Source organism: Juglans regia, chromosome 5 (genome assembly GCF_001411555.2).
Source record: "Juglans regia cultivar Chandler chromosome 5, Walnut 2.0, whole genome shotgun sequence".
NCBI lineage: Eukaryota > Viridiplantae > Streptophyta > Magnoliopsida > Fagales > Juglandaceae > Juglans > Juglans regia.
In genome coordinates, this window is record NC_049905.1 from 19,317,824 (window position 1) to 19,332,529 (window position 14,706).

Genomic DNA, 14,706 nt, shown 5'->3' on the forward strand with positions numbered 1-14,706 from the left:
TTATTGCACTATCCTATGCTCAATGAAGGGATCTTCATTTCATTTGGAAATCTCAATCTTCCAAAGGTAACGTTTGTATGGTTGATAGGACAAGCATATATCAATTACTGCCATAATAATGATGTTAGATGCGATGGAAATATCACATCAATGATATTAGAGTTTAATTATATACAGTAATTTTTATATATTTTTTATATATTTTAATAATATGATTAGTCAAAATAATTATTTTATATTAAAAAAATAATGTAACAAATTATATTAATGAAGTGTATAAGAAATACTTAAAAGTGATTGCTGGTAGAGTTTTTGATGATATTATGTGTGTTACTACGTTCAGCAAGTTACGTGTAACAAATTTCTTTAAATAAATTTACTCATTTTTCTTCTTATAATATATATATATATATAAAGAAATATTTTATTATATATAAACATCTAATTTAATTGAAAATATAAATTTTAAAATTTAATTTTATAAATTAAATATTACTATTTAAATGATTTGAATGATGTAATCTCACAAACGGTTTAATAATAAAATAACTTGTAAAAAAATATTATTTTTATTATTTGATTTTTCTTCTTAATTAATAAGTGAATCAAATACAAACATAAGCATTTGGAAGAAATAGTTGAATGTAAAGTAACCTTTAAAAATGAGAAAATAATAAAAATTACCCAAAAAGAAGAAGTACTACAAATAAAAGATATTGAAACTTCGGAAAGAAGAAAAGCAGGAAAGAAGTGGGTCTGCCGTTTAATCTGGGGAGAGCGAAAACAGCAGCAGTTGGAGCAGGCATGGACGAAGTTGAATTCCGACGCCTTCTTGATCTCTTCCCCGTCGTCCGATCTCGTGATTACCGTGTAACTCTTCCTCTATTTTCCAAGTTATTCTTTTAAAAAATAATTTTTGAGTTATATCGTGTTTATTACACAAAGTGTTTGAGGTTAAACCCAAAGGTTTACCTCTTTGTTATGATGCCAGTATGTGTACTGGGTCTCTCTTTATTTCCTGTTCAGTGGCTGATAGTCCCGAATTTTGGGGTTGTTATGGTTGCTCTTATTTGCTGTTTGTCTGTATTTGTTGCATAAAGGTTGCGTTACTTAGTGGGTAGCTAGTAGCATAGAAGTTGATCCAGTTGGTAACTGAGTGTCCAATAGTTTCGTAACAAGGTTAACGGGTATGGGATAAGCATAAGCCCTTCATTTTTTTGGGCGAAAGATGCATCATGGATGGAAGAAGCAAGAGGGTTTGTTTCAATTAAAAAACTGAAATCAGGAATCACGATTTGTGAATGGCACAACTAACAGGTATGAAGATATCAAGGATGTTTTAAGAATAAGCTGGTCAAGGGTTGATTGATTCATATGTGATGTCTGATGGACCGATTCAGTGTAAGGTTGTCTGAACGAGTCTTCTTGTTACGATTTGTGAATGGCACAACTAACAGGTATGAAGATATCAAGGATGTTTTAAGAATAAGCTGGTCAAGGGTTGATTGATTCATATGTGATGTCTGATGGACCGATTCAGTGTAAGGTTGTCTGAACGAGTCTTCTTGTTACGATTTGTGAATGGCACAACTAACAGGTATGAAGATATCAAGGATGTTTTAAGAATAAGCTGGTCAAGGGTTGATGGATTCATATGTGATGTCTGATGGTCCGATTCAGTGTAAAGTTGTCTGAACGAGTCTTATTGTTACTTGGACATACTAGGAATCGATTATGCATAATACTGAAATTTGATTTGTATACCAAAGAAAGACCCCTAGGGGTTGGCTCAAGTGGTAAAGGCCTTGGTCTTGGTGGTATGTTCCCTCCATGGTCGAAGGTTCGAATCCTCTTGATTGCAAACAATCTTTAGGGGGCATCAGACTGGGGGATTTTCCCCTTGAATTACTCATGGTGCACTTGCGGAAAGCTCCATACCGAGGGCCTGTGCACCCTTAGAATTAGTTCGAATGCTATTCTCAGGCAACCGGTGCCAATCAAAAAATATATGTTACGTGGTTTCTTGAATTTTATGTGCTTTATGGTTATTTTGAAAAGCATTCAACACGCTATTTTGCTACCCCTAGTTACGAAATACTGGCAGTGGGCATGTTTGGCAGAACTGGGTCACATTCTCAGTTCTTTAGATGATTAAGTGTGTGACAAATTTTGAGGAAGGAAGGGGAATGCTCGATTTAGTTTAATTCTTATATATTATTTTAGTCTCGGACAGTATGTTTACTGTCCAAGTGTTTCATCATATTTTTGAATACTGCCTGCACATAATTCTGTGTTACATCTTATCTACTATGATCTGCACATTCTGCTCCTTCCTTTCATTTGTTGCCTCTCCAACACCTTTACCAACCACTACCATTACCCTCCCACAACTTTCTGAAAAACCCATCACGCCAAGAGTGTGCCAAGCATTCCTCCAACACCTTTGCCACCCATGACAACACCGGCACTCTAAGAGAAACAAACTTAACCACCCTTCTGCTCCTCTCAGAAATGCGAATATAATTTCCTCGCTCTTTCGAAAAAACGAAGGTCTTCGATTCCACCTTCAAATGCCTAGAAGTGAACATCAACCCTCCTCTCACAAGAAATAAGAAAAAGAAACTAATAGAGAGACAGAAAAAGGAAAGGACGAGGTTAATTCCGGCGAAAAGCGCATGTCAAAAGTTTTGAATTTCTGCAGTGTCAAAAGTTTTAATGGGCGTGGTATGTGTGTGTATTTATTTATATATAATATCAATCCAAATTAGTGGAAGGACCCAAATGGTATGTAGATTCTATTGTCCTTTACACAATTTAAAAGAATTTATTAAACAAATCCTCTTTGGTTGATTATAGATGCATCTGGCTCTGATTTTGAATTTAATTTCAGGTGGAATTAGAAGCATCAAGAGAATCAACCTCTAGGTCATCACAGAGTGAGGTGGTATGACTTCCACTGCTTCACACAATATTGTGACATATTTGTATATGTTCAGCGATGGTTGAAAGTTTTGACTTCATAACAGATAAAGGAATGGCAAGATGCATGGGATGAGGGCAATAAAAACGAAGTGAAAAATCAAGGAATTAGCCAACAAGGTATCCATTCGATTACATTTTCTTATAATAATTGTCTTTTTACCCAGCAAGGTGCATTGCTTTTCCATATACAGTCAGTTTTTTTTTTTTTTTTTTTTGGGGTGGTTCGAAACAAGAGGGAATGGTGGGTCTGTTTGGGAGTTGATTAAAAGGGAGGGAGGAAGGAGAGGAATGGAAGGACACCGATTTTTTTCCATTCCCTCGTAAGCATTCCAAATAAAAGTGAACACCCTAACCTTTTATATTTGATCTAAAGTCATTCTTTCCTTCCCTTTGTTCTCCTTTAGAAACCTACAAGCACCTTGCTTGTCGATGAAGAGGTTTGTGTCTACCATTGTGATTCCATTTTTGCACCGATTTTGCTATCATGTACTTGCCTGGAAAACTTAGAAAAGCTTCCCCCGGGGTCTTGGCTTTGCTAACATTACATTCATCAAATTTATATGTGAATCTGGAGTCAAATTGTATTGTGAATTTTTTTTTTTTTTATAAGTAATAAGAAAATTTTATTGACAAGTAAATGGTCAAATTTTTGTGAGATACTTGACATATTGTGAATCTGGCTTTTTAACACTTTGCTTTATATTTTTCAATATAGGGAGAAGACCTAGTAGGATTAGGTGACTAGATGCATTTGCACATGTATGCTCACTTTTTTGATAAGTACACTTGTATGCTGACTTTTACCAAAGAAATTAAATATTCTTGCTTATGTGGCTATATATTAACAGATGCATTTTGGGGGAAGCTAAAGTTGGCTGCTGAAAGGAAGGTATGCTGAACTCCACTTATGAAAAATTACTAGAGTTCCTAATCTTGCCACTTATGAACTCCACTTTTAAATTATCAGCTATCTGATGCATGAAGATTTTTGGCCATGATTCCTGGAATTGTTTTTTTGATAAGTAAGAAAGACGATTTTATTAATCGAATGGAATGATTCCTGGAATATTTCATAGCTCAGAGAGGTAAAAAAAAACCTTAATGCAATTGAAAATGCCGATCATCAGCTTCCTTTCATATAGTTGCAAATATTAAGATTGCAGGAGTAATTAATAGAGTTTGTGGGAGAGAGAGAGAGAGAGGAATGAGTAATTAATAGAGTTTGTGTTAATTTGCTATATTAAGAATGATGTCATATCTACAACTCAATTGAAACTCAAAAAATAGTTCTACCACCCCAACACACACACACACACACAAAAAAAAAAAAAAAAAGGGAAGATACTGTGGATTTCAAAGAGACCAATAGGAATCCTGAGCCGTATGTACACTTTAAACCAAATTAGGCTCTCACAACCCGTGAGAATGGGCAAGCTAGATAATAAAATAAAGAAAAAACCTATCACACAGAGATTTAGCTTAAGAAAAATAATACCGAGGATGATCTCCATGCCCAATATAATGTCAATGAAAAACCTGAGAAGCTTTAGGGCTGTTCTTCACTTTTACAGAAATTCTGTTTGCAGCTTTTATCTCGAGATTACAGGTCTTCTTGCTTTTATCTATTACCACAACGTTCCTTTTTTGTGCCTGTAGTTATCATTATTTGATTGGGTTGAACTGTACTTGAAAGCAGAATTTATGTGTTCGCTACATTTGTGGTATTACACCACCATAGTACAGTGAATGAAGGGATGTATCATGGTTAATTTTGACCTGTTAAATGCCTTGAGTCATGCTAGGTAGATTGTCATTTAGGGTATTGAATATCGCTAACATATGGCATCACTCTCCCTTGCTCTGTCAACTGGACTACAGATGAGTTGGGTTGGTGTTTAGTTAACATTTCAGTTAACTGGCATAGATAGGTTTTTATGAAGCTTGCAATAAATAATTATGTGAGGCTCAAGGCAGATAACTGACTCTATGAACTAAACCTTGAGAAGAAAGTTCAATGGTTCAATTTTGTTTGATATTTTTTTATTAGTAATTTTAGTTTAATATTTTATTTATTTCATTCAGTTTGAGCTTGGGAATAGAACTGTAGTTGCAGTTAGAGAACGACTTTCTCGGTTTCATTCCATCTCACTTGGTGTGATATCAGAATTAGGGAAAATTGGGGCATCTCCTGAAGATTTTCAAAACCAATCTCTGCATAATTATTTGTCTGAAAAGATGGTTTTTGATTTGCAAAGTAACATACTCATCTTCAACTTTCCATCCACTATTTGAATAAGCAGAAATTTGTTTTAGTTTCCAGTATATGTAAAGCAGTGAGAGGCGCATCAACTGCTATTTCCTCTATTTGCTTTGAAATTTCTTTACAGGTACTACTTACCTTGGTCAGCAAAGTCTAACCTTGTATTTTGCTTGCTTTTTTTTTTTAACAAGTAAAAGTAAAATTTTTGCTTGCTTTTGGTTGTACATATATTAATTCTGAAAGATTCTCTCTGCTCATTCGTGTATCAATTTCAGCCATTGAGTCGAAACTGCTGATACTATTTTTGGCCTTGAAATCAAATTGGGGGTCATGTTTTGTTTCTAGGAAACATGAAGATTATTATAACATATTGTCTTCCTCCCTATAAATCTGTTTGGGAAGTTTTTTCATACATACCAAATTGTTTCATGACTTGCTATATTGTTAGCAGTTCAATGCAGCATGACGAAGGGAGAAAAAAAAAAACAAATAAACAGGTAGCATAGCATGATGACAAAGATGGGAATGGGATAACTAACTAGCGGTGCTCATTTGTGTCATAGGTGGGGGCGGCAGAAGCAGAGAGATTTTGCAAGGCTTTTCAACAAATTCATAAGAAACTTGTACGTGCTGTATGTTTACAGAACTCCGATTAGTTTTTTTTTTTTTTTTTGGCTGTTGCTAATGGTGTTAAAATTTCTTTCCTATTCTTTCCAGGTGCACGAAGAACTAAGTTTTGATGCTGCTCAGAGCTTTATAAACTCCTCTAAAAGTTCTGAAGAATAGTTTCATGGATGATTTGCATGCTTGCTTCGTTTTCTTGTCTTTTAAGGAGTACATGAGAATTTCAGTTTGGAAGAGACATGCAATCTTAGAAGTGTTTGGATTGAATTATTGGGTGTAACACAATTAAAACAAAACTATTTTGACAAAATGAATTCTACAGAATAGATGTCATGTGAATTAATTGGTTTTGGTGTAGGCTTCTTGATTCTTCATTCTTTCTAGCTCATATAACATGCATTTTTGCTTTTTCAGAAAAGCCAATCTAATGCAAAAATACGATGGTACCCAAAATTCTCAAAAGTACAAACAAAATCTTTCTAAGCAAACAGAAACCTCTCTCTCTCTCTCTCTCTCTCTCTCTCTCTCTCTTAATGCTTTATTAATGAGAACTGCCATAGACATAAAGAAATTATACAAAGTAAATTCACGAACTGATGTAACTTCGTAGAATCCGTTAGATCTATTTTGTAATAAAAGTAATTTTACAATTTGACATATCACATCAAGCCACATTAGTTTGTGGGTTTACTTTTGTGTAATCATCTTGATAAACAATTTGTGTTGTTTTTTAGCTGTTAAAAATTCTCAGCACTTGATGAAGATAGGGCATTTTCCCGACTTAACATGGTTTAGTTCTGTTACTTGGGTTTGGAATCGAGGCTGGTTAATTTGCTTATTGCTTTACGTAGCCACACGATAATCACTTTATATATTTTATGCTTGATCGGAAAATTGAATGACAACTACTTGAGGATTCATCGTGAGGAACTAAAATGATTTCGTTTTTATGTATATAAATAAAAATGTTTTATACGCATGTACGTACAGACATGCATTATTTATGTTTACATAACAATCCTAATTGGTTCTCCAATTGTCTACACCAAAAGATAAAATCTGAATGGACCAAAGTAATAGTAAGTCAAATGGGAAATTCATTATTTCTGCAGTCTTTGATGAAACATCATAGAGTTGTCTTCAAATCCTCATCTTGTCCGTTTAAACCACAGCAATACTGTAGTGTCTAGCTTTATAAGAGTTACATAATGCAAAAAAGCACAAAATTCTCAAGTTCCAGGGATAAGAAGGCCTCTTTTCTCCATTTATCCTGAACTGCCTCGTGCTGAGCAGGGACACGAACGCTTGAAACAATGATAGTGAAGTACCATGCTTTAGTCATGGAGAGTTCCCAAGATATCCTCATCTCTATACAGATGATACCTGAAACAAAGTCGAGGGAAAATATGTTAGGTATGGAAATGATAATGGTTTGTCGTGTAATGTCAAGGAAAACAATTTTGTGAATGTTATCTTACACCAAAATTCAGACATTTCATCTCATGTCAACATTCAAACATCACTAAAACACAAATACTTTTCAATTTTAAATCTTCAACTTTTTCATCAAATCATTACCTAATCATTACAACTTATCCAAACTTCCAAATGAAATATTTAAAACAATTCAACTTTTTCAAATCTCAAAACAAAAATAACATTCTAATAATATTTTAACTTTATAATATTTTTATTCAATTTTTTTTCTCATTTTCTAAAACCCCATAAAATATCTCAACTCCAACAATTATAAATTTTTATCTCATCCCATCTCAACATCCAAACAATGCCTAAATATGTTGGCCAAAGGGTGGTTGATGGAGGACTGAACTCAAAGGGACGGAATATTTCCTTTTCTTTTTCCTCTTTTTCCAAGCCTAGCTCATGTATCTGCCAATCAAAAAGCCTAAGCCCCCATTTGGATAGTGAGATGAGATGAGATAGTTTTAAATAAGAGTTAAAAGTTGAAAAAATATTGTTAGAATATTATTTTTTAATATTATTATTGTTTTGGGATTTGAAAAAGTTGAATTGTGATTTGAAAAAGTTAAATTGTTTATTATATTTTGTGTGAGAATTTGAGAAAATTATAATAATGAGATGAGTTGAGATGATTTCTCAATCCAAACGGAAACTTGCACCCTCATAACACCTTCCCCCCCCCCAAAAAAAAAAAAAAAAAAAAAAAAAAAAAAGGGTTTGCATCCTCTCCATCACTCTGCCCCCCCGCCTTCCCTTAATCCCCTTCTTCCAACACAAAAACCAAACACCTTCCCACCAGAGAAAGGCAATAGGACTCTCACAGGTTCCATGACATGGGATAACATTAAAAAAGAAATCTATAGCTTACTCTTTATCACCAAGCTTTACTTCAGTTCCTCCAAATTCAGGCAAGAGAACGTTGTCTCCTTCCTTTACACTGACAGGAATAAGTTTGCCATCTCTATCACGACCTCCCGGGCCCACAGCAACAACTTTTCCAGAGTTCAGCTGCATTATCAAGCCGTCAAAAAGAGGTGCAAGAGCAATGTAAACCAACAAGAAGAATGAAAAGGACAACAGCAGCAAGAACAACAAATTACAGTGGCTAATAAACAAATAAACATATAAAGGAGTGCCTATGGCAATCTCAAATCGAAACCAGTTTGCTCCAATGTATGTTAAGACGTGAAACTCACTTATTTCATACTTAACACACATAAATTGTGTGCAAAATGTAAGTGGTACGAGGAGCTGTTTCGATTTGAATAAGAGCAACGGTCACACCTGTAGCTGCTGTTTCTACTTTCTAGTATTCCTCAGAATATAACAATCTCAGGTAACATAAAAGGACTCTCATATTCTCAGATATCAAAAACTTTCAATGGCAAAATGTGATAGATACTCAAATAGATCAAATGAAGCCCGTAAGAAAAACTCCACACCCAATTAAAGGAACATTGCAAAAAGAAAACTTTTGGGTTTAATTGGAAAAGACACCAAATAAATATCCGAAAATGAAGTTATGTCAAACTAACAATAACTTGGATCACAATATGGAAGCCAATGTAGAAAGTCCATTTAAATCAAACCCACACCCAGACAGAAGGGAAAAAGACACCACAAATCAATCGGGAAGAAAGCCTCCCGTCCGGACAAGACATAAAAACCAGAAAAATCCCCAAAAGCCAAACCGAAGATCAGAAAAACAAGATAGAAGTATAATCAAAATAAAATTGCAAGGAAAAGATACGAACCCAATTTCAGTGTCAATAATAAAAAAAAGACACCCCACAAATACAGAAAAAGTACCAATCTTCCCAGCATAGGGAAAAAAAAAAAAAAGGAAGAAAAAGTTACCTTGGTGGTTGACCCTGGAAGTAAGATACCGGAGTTGGTCTTTGAAGGAGGAACAATTTTCTCGATGAGAACGCGGTTGAAAGAAGGGATCAGACGCTTCGCCATTGGGGAATGAGCAGAGAGAGAGAGAGGAATGAGATGCGAACTAGAAGCTTCTTTCACTACTGGACTACTCGTTGCCTCATGTTTGTAGGGTTTAAGAAGGATTTTAAGAGCGAAGGTACGCCACTATCATATACGCAATTTAGTAATTTTGCCTAAATTAATCACACAGTAAATATTAATAATCGATATATTTAAAAAATGATTGAATTTAAAATAAATAATAATATTTTATAATTGATGTAACTGTCTGAACTCATTCAATAGATTTCTTTTTTTATTTTTTCACTGTAGATAGATTTTTTTTATAAAAAGATAAATTATAAGAGTACTCTCATTGAATTAGTTAAAATTAAAGTATATTTTTTTATAAATGTAAGATGAATTTAACTTTTAAATATTCTATTCACATAAATCTCCACATTGGAATAACCATTTTTTCATTATATGACAATAAAATAATAAAAAATGAATTTGACTTTGGCTATTCACATTAAATCTCTACATTAAATTATCTATTTATTTATGAGTAATTAAGAATTTCAAAAATATTTTAATTTTTTTAATTATGAAATTATTTTATTTATCATATTTTACTATTCATAATATTATATATTAATTAGTAATTATATTCTAATTAAATTATAGGTTAAAAAAATTATATTTTTTCAATTATTATTTAATGCTATAACCACAAACGTCTAATTATATTTACCTAAAATTCTATATAAATGTCTTAATTTACAAACCAATCCAATATTTCCCATCCAACTAATTTTTTTTTTTTTACCAGATTTTTTTTTTCCTCTAAGCTCATCAGCTTTGTATTGGAAGTATAAAGATATATATGAAATTGAGAAAATATAAATCGCACTCTACTGTGCATAACATCCGTTGCACACTAAGTGTATTGGGTGAAAAAAAAAAAAAAAAAAGCTACAGTACTGGTGTGCTGCGGATATGGGCTGATGCCCAAATAGCTCTATGAAATTTGTAGAGGTTGAAATTTGTAGAGGTTACAGTTACTGGGGGGAGGCTTCAGGTGATAGACTTGACAACAAATCCAATAAAGCCCTGGCAATGGCATTAACTTTGGCCTATTGCATACCACATAATTTTCTTGCCTCTAAACACACAAAAATGGAAGATATATACGAGAGAGAAGGGCGTCTGGGTCTTGGTGCGAAGGGCGTCTGGGTCTTGCGAGGGAAAGATTAAAACCGTGGGAAGGGGAAAAGGGAACCCGCGTACATGATGGAGATTTCGGAAGAGAGAAAGAAATAATATAAAAGGGATTTGATGAATGAATAGTATATTTCAAATTTAAAAATTAGTTTAGATATTACTGTAACTAATTCAATGTGAGCTATTTTATGACTTAATAGTTAAATTTTCATTGAATTTAACTTTTAGCTAATCCAATGAGAATGCTCTAAATTGACTTGTCAAGTCTTGATTGAACAAAAAGTAATTAAAATATTCAACTAAAAAGAAAACTGATTGATGCATTAATGTATAAAATCATTTTAGTAAGAATGTTTTTTTTTTACCATCATTTTTATCTCATTTAATCTTTATAATTTTTTTTTAAAATTTTCACATAAAATAAAATAAATAGTTTAATTTTTTTAAATCTCAAAATAAAAATAATATTAAAAAAATAAATTCTAACAATATTTTATTTAACTTTCAATTTTTATCTCCATTCATCTTACCTCATCTGCAAAAACAAACAAGATCTCTTGTAGGCAAAGTAATTCTCTAAAAGAAAAATGAATGAACAACAAATATGATGCTATTTTTTTTAGTTTCTTCAAATGAAAAACTTTAATATGATTAGCAATTATCAAGTTTGATAAAAAAAAAAAAAAAAAAGTCTTTGTTATACACTTGAATGAGTATGAAATGAAATTACAAAACAGTTTTGCCCTTCCCCATATATGATGGGTTTTTTTTTTTTTTTTTTAATTTCAAAATTTAGGGGATTGATGTAATTATTATTATTTTTATATATACAAGGAGATGAAGAGTTTTGAACCCAAATTTTTTATTTAGAGAGTCGAGTCATATGCTGTGAGGACATCAAGCTTTTTGGTATTATAATTTGATTGATGTATTGTAGTCATTGAAAGAGAAATGAGAGGGAGAAAACTCTAGGATTGTAAATTGATTAAACATGAGGAAGAAATTAGTGGCTTATTTATAGAGGAGAGAGAAAAAAAGAAAAAAAGGTAATTAATGGCCTGGCGTAAGGTTTTCCTCATCCATAAGACCTCTAAATAAGAATGGGCTGGCCTGGTTGGGCTTGAATTTTGAACTTCTGGAATTTCTGCCGACCAATCCAATTGATTTAGAGTCTGTTAAGATGTTGAATTGAGATGATAAAATATTATTAAAATATTATTTTTTAATATTATTTTTATTTTAAAATTTAAAAAAATTAAATTTTTTATTATATTTTATATTGAGATTTGAAAAAATTGTAATGATGAATTGAGATGAGTTTAAATGAGTTGAGGTTCCAAACGAAGCACCTCCCATTAACAACACACATACTTCTTCATACCATATATAATTTTCAAAACACAGGAAATTTCACATTGTTAAATACTTAATCATTAATCTAAAAAATATAGGACCATTAATTAGATACTAATTTAGTTAAGCATTTAATTCTTAAGATCATAACATTTCATCGTACTTCCGAATTTAACATTCACATTTATCTTTCTATTGAGTCATTGACATTGACCCAATAGTAGTCTTTTTCCTTTTGACGGTTTTGCTCATTTATTTGTAGTTAATAACTTAACATCATATCCATACATAATATCAAAATATTTTAGTATAGTTTATAGGTCAACTCCTCCATGACTTGAACTTGTGGCATAGTAGCGTATATAGCTCTGATACCACTTGTTAAATACTTAACCATTAATCCAAAAATTCTAGAACTATTAAATACTAATAATTTAATTAAACTATTAATCCTCATGATCTTAACATATGTCATACAATAAATAACATCGAAAATATTAGATAATCTGAAGTTATAAATTCTAAAACACTTGAAAATTCTCTAATCCTTTCTTTTATTTCTTCTATATCTAATTTATTACAATTATATCAAAAAATGTCGCATGCATTCATATTCCTTTGCATGCATGTAAAGAGATATAAGCAAAATTTAAGAAGAAATTTAGATAATGAGTTGAGATGATATGAAAATTAAAAAAATTATTGTTATGATATTATTTTTTAATATTATTATTATTATTTTAATATTTAAAAAATTAAATTATTTATTATATTTTATATAAAAATTTTAAAAAAATTATAATAAAATTTTTTTTGTTTCCAAATCGGCCTAAAAGTTTTGGTGTCTAAAAAAGTATCAAACTTTTACAAACAAAAGTCAAAGATGTAACTTCAAGGTGATGGTATCAATTGAATCCAATGCTGCAGCTTTTCAGTCAAACATTAATCATTTGTAAAACTAGCCCCTCCTGATCTAGCCTCTACACATATTCTTTCATTTTTGTTTTTTTATCATTTCTTTTCTAACAAGTAATAAATATTTCTAATAGATGCTTTATACTATATATCTTTTTAAAATATAGAAAAATGCTCTTAAAAGTACTCTTAAAATATAAATTGATATCGTAAAAATTAATATATAAAATTAAATAATAAATTTTAATGATATATTTAAAAAAATAGAATGCTCTAAATAAGAATTTTGCCTAAAGGTCAGGCCAGTTATGTGATAGGGATGAAATACTATAAAATCTAAATGATTTATTTTATTATATATGAGAAATATTATGTATATTATTTATTTTTATATTTTATATTTATAATTTTTTTACAAGGTGAGAGTATATTAGAATATTTTTTTATAAAAGAGTAATATTACATATAGTCGTGAAATATATAAATATCGTACAGTTATTTAAAAAAAAATAAAATTTATTATTAAAAAATTAATTTTTTTTTATATAAATTTTATATTTATTTATTTTTTTAAAAACGATCGCACGATATTTATACATTTATAATTATAAATATTATTTCACTTTATAAAATATAAAGAGTGGAATGATAAATAGTAATCCATAAATATATATATATATATATATATATATTTGTTGAAGGAAAACATGAGAGATGTTGATATTAATCAGACTGATACTGCAGGTACTATGTGTTTTGGAAACTGTCCACTTCACAAGAAAACGACAACCTAATTCAAACTACATATATAATTAGTACTGTTCTGTAGCGACCCAAACATTAGACACGCATACCAACGACCATAAAAGGAATAAAAAAATAAAAACAATGCTCATAGTCGTTTCACCAGTATCAGCTCCATTAATGGAACAAAAATCATCAATATCATATATATAATACTTTCTTCTTCCTTTTTTTGCTGCAAAAATGTAAACAAGGACTTTAATTTAATCTGCAAATACTGCAATATTCCTATGGATGGTAAAGCAGAAACGTCTCAACCATCAGATAAATTTTGAAGAGAAAAGAAAGGAAAGAGCGAAGAAGCTGGAAAATATTATAGCCTGAAGTAGCAGTGAATTAAGAAAGAGAGAATCGAGCATGCTTGCTTTTTGTATGATCTAGCTAGCTATCTAGCTACTTATCGATTATGTAAAGGATTTGGACCAGTAAAGACTTTCCTCTTTTCATCGCCAAAAACATGAGCATCATCTCTTCCAATGCCACCATTAATGGATTCGGCATCAATAGTACTACTCACTTTAGAGGCAGACCCAGCTTTAGCTTTGAAGGTTGCAAATGTTGCAGACACATGATGATCAGCTGCAGAAGACGTCGACGTTTGTAGGAGAAACAGAACCAGAAGTAGAAGAGAGAAGCAAGCTAACTCTTTTCTAAATATAAGACCCATGATCTGCTTCAAGCTACTGCTGCTCATGACCAAGACCCAGATCATGCATGGATCGAAACTTCCAGCTCAAAACCCTAGGAAGTGTATATATATATATATATATCTATATAAAGAAACAAACAACTTTCTTGTCTGATTCTCTGAATCTAGCTGAAAAGGCCACTAAAAGAGATAACTCGATCTTAAAAGCTGAAGGCCCTCGATCGGTGTTGTTTGGGATACAAGAAAAAAGAGGGATCTGTTGATGCTTTTCTTGATCTTCTCTCTCTCTCTCTTTCCTTCTTGGAGGATATGCTTTTGGACTTATGGACCTGTGGTTCTGTTTGGCCGATGGGTATGACCTCGGAGTCCGAGCTCTGAAACTGATAATAGTCAATGAAGGCGATTGTCAAAACATGACCACCTAGGTTTTGGTGCCTGAATGCAAATAAATCTTTTGCAGAAGGTGATGTTGGGAATCTTGGATCGATGCTGC

The 14,706-nt window shown here is 31.8% G+C and overlaps 2 protein-coding genes across 3 annotated transcripts; one reads left to right on the forward strand and one right to left on the reverse strand.

Annotated features, from left to right (window-relative positions):
* The first annotated feature begins 710 nt into the window (after positions 1-710).
* Positions 711-6,227, forward strand: LOC109004032. 2 transcript variants are annotated; one of them, XM_035690453.1, is made up of 6 exons: positions 711-870; positions 2,891-2,944; positions 3,027-3,099; positions 3,831-3,871; positions 5,806-5,865; positions 5,960-6,227. In XM_035690453.1, exons 1-6 carry the CDS (start codon positions 805-807, stop codon positions 6,026-6,028), a joined length of 363 nt encoding a protein of 120 aa, XP_035546346.1. In that variant the 5' UTR covers positions 711-804; the 3' UTR covers positions 6,029-6,227. The 2 variants fall into 2 exon arrangements, with proteins under 2 accessions (XP_035546346.1, XP_035546347.1); XM_035690454.1 differs by having other exon boundaries at positions 2,891-2,941.
* A 713-nt stretch (positions 6,228-6,940) lies between these two features.
* On the reverse strand, positions 6,941-9,400 carry LOC109004041 (10 kDa chaperonin, mitochondrial-like). The gene is made up of 3 exons (XM_018982435.2): positions 9,206-9,400; positions 8,217-8,356; positions 6,941-7,249 (listed from the first exon to the last, which is right to left on the reverse strand). The coding sequence occupies exons 1-3, from the start codon at positions 9,308-9,310 to the stop codon at positions 7,201-7,203; spliced, it is 294 nt and encodes a 97-aa protein (XP_018837980.1). The 5' UTR covers positions 9,311-9,400; the 3' UTR covers positions 6,941-7,200.
* Positions 9,401-14,706: the final 5,306 nt, after the last annotated feature.

Coding starts and splice junctions, on each gene's coding strand:
- LOC109004032 (XM_035690453.1), top strand. CDS start 805: ATGGACGAAGTTGAATTCCGACGCCTTCTTGATCTCTTCCCCGTCGTC. Junction 871..2,890: donor TCCGATCTCGTGATTACCGT/GTAACTCTTCCT, acceptor ATTTAATTTCAG/GTGGAATTAGAAGCATCAAG. Junction 2,945..3,026: donor GGTCATCACAGAGTGAGGTG/GTATGACTTCCA, acceptor ACTTCATAACAG/ATAAAGGAATGGCAAGATGC.
- LOC109004041 (XM_018982435.2), bottom strand. CDS start 9,310: ATGGCGAAGCGTCTGATCCCTTCTTTCAACCGCGTTCTCATCGAGAAA. Junction 8,357..9,205: donor TTCCAGGGTCAACCACCAAG/GTAACTTTTTCT, acceptor TTGATAATGCAG/CTGAACTCTGGAAAAGTTGT. Junction 7,250..8,216: donor GTAAAGCTTGGTGATAAAGA/GTAAGCTATAGA, acceptor ACTTTGTTTCAG/GTATCATCTGTATAGAGATG.